Genomic DNA, 5,733 nt, shown 5'->3' on the forward strand with positions numbered 1-5,733 from the left:
CCATCCTGGCTAAAACCAGGACAAGTTTCTAATTAAAAATGAGACAATGCAAGTTCTGTGGTGTTACAATTCCAAGAGATTTAGCTTACCGCAATTAGTGTAGCCCATTACGGAGACCGTCGGAAACTCGCGCTTTCTTCGCTGGGTTCTAAGTAAAGACCTTTTTCTTCTTAGTTTCTCCAGGGCATTCCTAATTTTAAGTTCTCTTTCTTTCAAGATACGAGTCTGAATCTCCATAAATGTTTCACCTGCAAAATACAAATGAATAATTGGCAGAATAGTTGAGAAGAGAAACAGTAAACCAAGTGATGATGTGTGTTTGGAAATCAAGTGAGTTAGCTCGAGGGCATATGAAATTAAGAGACTAAAGCTATTTATTCTCACCTAAGAGTCAGAATGAGTAAGTAATTATTAAAACATAGGCTAAGCACACTAGAATATCCCTGTACACTTATGATAAACCTCTGTGGCAGCAAATATCCTGTCCTTGGCCACTTACTGAGCCAGTACAGACCAAAACTTGATCATTTAACTTAGTTTCCCATACATTTTTGTACATTTATTTAATTAGATGCAGGATATGGTTTTTCCTCCCAACCTCCTCCAAACAAAATGCAACTAAATCTGTTTACAGGCTATGGAGAAACAAAAAAATCCTCTAATTCATGAGAATATTTAGACTTCACCTGAGCCCATGATGTATCTTGATCCACCTCTCTGCTGATCTCGCTGAGACACCTCATTTTTCAGATTTGACCTGGCAGCAGAGGAACAGTTAGTTATCAGCAATTTTCTTTAATTGAGCTACTCTAAAATGCCTAAAAAATGTGAAGCAGTAGCTATATTCTGACAGTACAAATAAAAACACTAAATGCCTGAGCTGTAAACAAAATCTGCTTATGGAAAGAAGCTCAGAGACAAAAATCCAGATTTTCCTGGCTCAACTGTGGTGTGACAAAGCATGCAACTCTCCCAGCAAATCATAACTGCTGCTCTTGAATTTCAGAGCACCAAAGGTACCTCTGGTACATCCACACAACTCACACCCACTGCCATGTACACATTTCTATGCCAGGTAATGCAGAAATGTGGGAAATTCAGATACAAATTAATGCCTTTAATCTTCTTTGTTCGTAGGTTTATTAAACCCATCAAGATTTATGGGATATACATATCCAATTCCTACGTATTCTTGCAGTCTATCTCCTGTCTTAGAAAGAACTGGGACTTTCTCATGAGAAATACGTTTTGTAAGATTGTTGAACACTTTCTGGTTTTGCCTGTCAGCACTGCAGAAGCTTAAAACAATGACACTATAGCAAATATTCCTATGCTCTAGTCAATCACTGAGCACACTCTGGGAGCACTGAAACAGTATCCTTTTTCTTTACAGTACAGTATTGCCATTTTTGTTACTGTGAAGAAACAGTCACTGAAACATGTAAACATCAGTATGTGATTTGCACAGCTCGAAGTACCTGAGAAGTGGAATTTCGGCCAGTGCTATCTGCAGTTTTGCTTCTTTAGTCCTGGCATTACAACGAAAAATGTGAAGTACAGTGGTGTATCTGTCAAAGATTTTCACGCCCCAGGCATCTTCTAGTTCTTTCTTTAACCATGTAAGACAAATAACAGATGTTTTCTGTCCCCCACAGTATCAGTAGATCAATTCTTACACAGCACTACAGTTAGAGTTAGGTGATGGACACTTGAACTCAGAGGATTTCAGGGTTCCATTTCCATGGGTGGGCAATGATTATGAGCATGCAAAGGCAACATTTGCTTGATCACAAAGAAAGGAGTTAAAGAGAGTTTAGAGAGAACTCTATGTCTAGGCCCATCAGATTAATCAGGAATCCTTGCAGTGCCTTTTATGGATTCTGACAACAGCTCTAACAGCACATCTCAGAATCAAGAATCTCAGTGGTTTAGTCCTTGTAAAAAATAATTATGAAATGCTGGAATGGGAAAGGATAGGGATAACATAGGAAAAGAAAAAATTATTATTAAAACTTCAAAAAAATAGAGAGGAAGGCAGGAAAATTATTTAATAATAAACTTTTCATGAAATACTTAGAAAACCCCAACCAACCAAAAACCTTCACCCTTGATCTAATTCAGCAAAACATACTTAAAAGTATGCAGCAGTTCCCCTATGCCAGCTCTAAAATCCAGAATGCTTGTGTGTATAATGTTCTCAAACACCTTCTTGAATTGCTCCTAAGATCTAGATTTGTGACAAGAAAAAAAAACTTCCAGCAAATCTAGTACTAGAAGAACTCATACTATAAATTAGAAGATAAAAACTAGGAAATTGAAATGAAAAGCTTGCAACTTCCCATCCACTAACAAATGGAAGTGCTGAGATAAAGATTTATTAGAGATATTTTACCATCTTTTCATTTTATAATCAGGGAAAGCATTCAAAACTCCCAGCTAAGCACCAATATTTGCTTGCAGAGTTTGCATGCACTTTACACCCTGCATGATGCTGTACATATTAAAACCCCAAACAGTATTTGTATCAGTTTGTCTAAGCATTTCAAAGAGGTCCTACAGTTCATACACCAGTTGTTTTACTGCCAGTGTTAAAAACCTGAAGTATGCTCTGCCCCTCAACATTTCTTTTTAAGGGTTAGGAATGAAAGTTTAAATATTTGAAGCACTCAGATGTAAGCTTTCCCTGAACTTACACCTCATATTCAAAATGCAATTCAGCATCCACAGAACTATAGGAAAATAAATACACTATCCATTATAGGTACAGAAACTGGAGCATACAGCTAATCCAAAACGTTGACATTTCTCAGAACAATAGCTGTGTTATCACCACCATTCTGTTACTCATTTACCTTGAGTAACTTTCCCCACACTTTAAGTAGAGGCAAATATGAATCTATAATAAATGGTACTAGGCTGCTGGAAAATTTCATGCACAAGAGCTGGAAACAGATATATCAGCTGGACAAATGCAATAGGAATTAAGTTTCCCTTCAACAAAACCCAGTCCCAGTGGCTTCATATATTACCATTTGCAAATTCAGCATCATAACTGAGCACTTCTTGTAACATCAACACCTTCCAAACAATACTGATGTAAAGAATATGACTTGATATTAAATTACCTTTGTTACTGAAGATACTCTTTCCACATTCAAGAAGACAGCTGTCAGATGGGGCAATTTTTTAATCTTTTCTAGAAGATGGATAACCATTGCAAAACAGTGTTAAATGTCAATTCTCTTCGTAAAATTCCCTGACTATAAACCACTTTGCACCGAGCAGAATGTTCATAAAACATCAAATGGCACTACATTCTTTGTTCACACAACAGTTGCAATTGCACTGAGGTAGCACCGTGCCAAGAACAGCTGCCCCAGTTTCACTTATATCAGTCACATAAACTTATGGATTAAGTTTCCTCACATATTTTCAGTGAGCATGGGTTGGCTATTCTGTGTTGCTTTTGCAACCTTAAAGAATTCTCTGAAGTTTGTTTGCAAACCTGCATGATGGATAAACAAAATTCCCCATCTCTTCAGCTTTCACATCTATCCTTAAACAATTCAGCTGCAAAAGTCTTCCATTCAGAATGAAGCAGTGCTGAAAAGAGTTCACTCCTTACCTGTCAAAACCTGAAAGTTCCCTTTGCCAAAAACAAACTTCTTGTCGGGATTTTTTGTAGGAATAATTATTTTATCCAAAACTGTCCAGTTCTGAAGAGTATCTACAAGAGCAACAGCTTCAGCCACCTGTAATTCAGCTTCGGGAACACAATAAAAATTAAAGATTACAATATGCCATCGTAACTTTGCTCAGCTCTCTAATAACTACAGTACATGCATGAACAGGGAAAGACTAAGCTACACTGAAATTCTACTAGGGTATTTACTTTAACCTCTAGCACAAGGAGCAAAATGTCTTACCTCTAATCAGAGTAATTAGTTTGATACAATTTTATCACTCAAAGCATCTTTCTACCAGTGTAAATTACTTCTGCTGTTGTTGATTTAGAAGAATTTTTAATTGTATTGTCAAGAAAGAAGTTACCAAGCTTTTTGCCTTAACAAGTGAAATGAACAGCTAGCTGGAAAATCTGTTATTTCAGATAAGCACAAACCCACACGATTAACAGCTCAGTGTTTTGCAGCAATATTGATACACTAATATGGTATATCCTGCTGCTAACTTCACAGCCACCAATTCATAAAGGACCTACACTGTTTTATGATTTACTAAACCCAGCAGATTCTGATCCTGTGTTCTGGTTATTTTTGACTTTTTAACATCTACATAGCAAAGCAATGGTGTTTGAGGCCTTTGTGAAATCATGTGCGTATCAGATCAGTAGATCCAGTCTTAATTTGCCAAACTTCTCTTTTTATAACAGATTTGTCCAGTTTCTCTAGACAGCAAACCATAATTTATACACTAAATAGGCTACCTTAGTCCAAAAGGTAATATATTTTTAAACATAACCATGACCTGCTTTCTCCTCATATTAGTGTTTCTTGTAAAATTCACAGATTTCCTGTTGTATGTGGTGTTTCAACAATCATTCCAAAACATTTGTTCAGACTTCAGGCTCTTCATGTGGAGGGCCTAAATAAATGGAAAGGGATCACTGCTATACCTCTGTGTGTGTGGACAGAAAGGTGCCTTCATATTTTACTTCAGTTTCACTTGTAAAATGGGAGCACTTATGTAAACTCTGAAAAGGTTACAAACTTTATTCTGTGATAATTTATTATATTTAGCAGCACTAATAAAACTAAATGAGATTCAGGTTCATCACGTAGCAAATTGGAATGTAAGTATCATATATAAACTGTCTATTGCCATCCAGAGGGACCTGAAGCTCAAGAAATGGGTCCATGAGGGTCAACAATACCATGTGCAAGGTCCTGCACCTGGGTTGGAGCAACCCCCAATATCAGTACAGGCTGAGGATGAACTGATGGAGAGCAGCCCTGCTGAGAAGGACTTGAGGGTGAAGCTGGATGAGAGGCTGGACATGAGCTGGCAGTGTGGGCTTACAGCCCAGAAATGGAACCTCTCCTATGAGGAAAAGCTGAGAGAGCTGAGGTTGTTCAACATGGAGAAGGCTTCAGGGAAGACCTTTTTGTGGCCTTTCAGTACCTAAAAGGGGCTTATAGGAAAGATGGGGACAGACTTTTTAGCATGGCCTTTTGCAGTAAAACAAGGGGCAATGGTTTGAAACTAAAAGAGGCTCAGTAGATATAAGGAAGAAATTTTTTACAATGAATGTGATGAGGCACTGGAACAGAGGTGGTAGATGCCTCATCCCTGGATACATTGAAGGTCAGGTTAGATGGGGCTTTCAGCAACCTGGTCTAGTGGAAGATGTCCCTGCTTATTGCTGGGGGTCAGACTAGATGACTTTTAAAGGTCTCTTCCAACCCAGACTACTCTGTGCCTCTATACATAAAAAGCTAACTTACAAGATGCTTAATCCTATTGCAACTTTACAATTAGTGAAGTGCTTGGAGAAGCATCAAGTCAAATTCATCATATGTCTTAATTGTGCATGATTAATGCACATACATTAGCTAGCTACAAAGACTTGTGAAAGAAATCTAACAGAGCTAAATAAAGTTGTTATAGAGGCATTATTGGTGACTGCATAACTAAGTGTGTACAAGCACTTATTTAAGTCCGTGAAAGGACTTTCAGAAGACTTTATCTTCACTGAACTCTTTTCTGGACAGGAAA

The 5,733-nt window shown here is 37.6% G+C and overlaps 1 protein-coding gene across 1 annotated transcript in view; it reads right to left on the reverse strand.

The window, feature by feature from the left end:
* Positions 1-67: 67 nt before the first annotated feature.
* The window catches only part of LOC103797012 (putative GTP-binding protein 6), a gene marked incomplete at both ends in the record, with an annotated part of 6,232 nt that continues 566 nt past the window's right edge, over positions 68-5,733 (reverse strand). The window contains 5 exons of the mRNA XM_009069205.1: positions 68-248; positions 687-757; positions 1,479-1,609; positions 3,126-3,196; positions 3,626-3,763. Coding sequence (XP_009067453.1) covers positions 68-248; positions 687-757; positions 1,479-1,609; positions 3,126-3,196; positions 3,626-3,763 — 592 coding nt within the window. The remainder of the gene's footprint in view (positions 249-686; positions 758-1,478; positions 1,610-3,125; positions 3,197-3,625; positions 3,764-5,733) is intronic.

The sequence above is a fragment of the Acanthisitta chloris genome, unplaced genomic scaffold, assembly GCF_000695815.1.
Source record: "Acanthisitta chloris isolate BGI_N310 unplaced genomic scaffold, ASM69581v1 scaffold16922, whole genome shotgun sequence".
Classification (NCBI taxonomy): Eukaryota; Metazoa; Chordata; class Aves; order Passeriformes; family Acanthisittidae; genus Acanthisitta; species Acanthisitta chloris.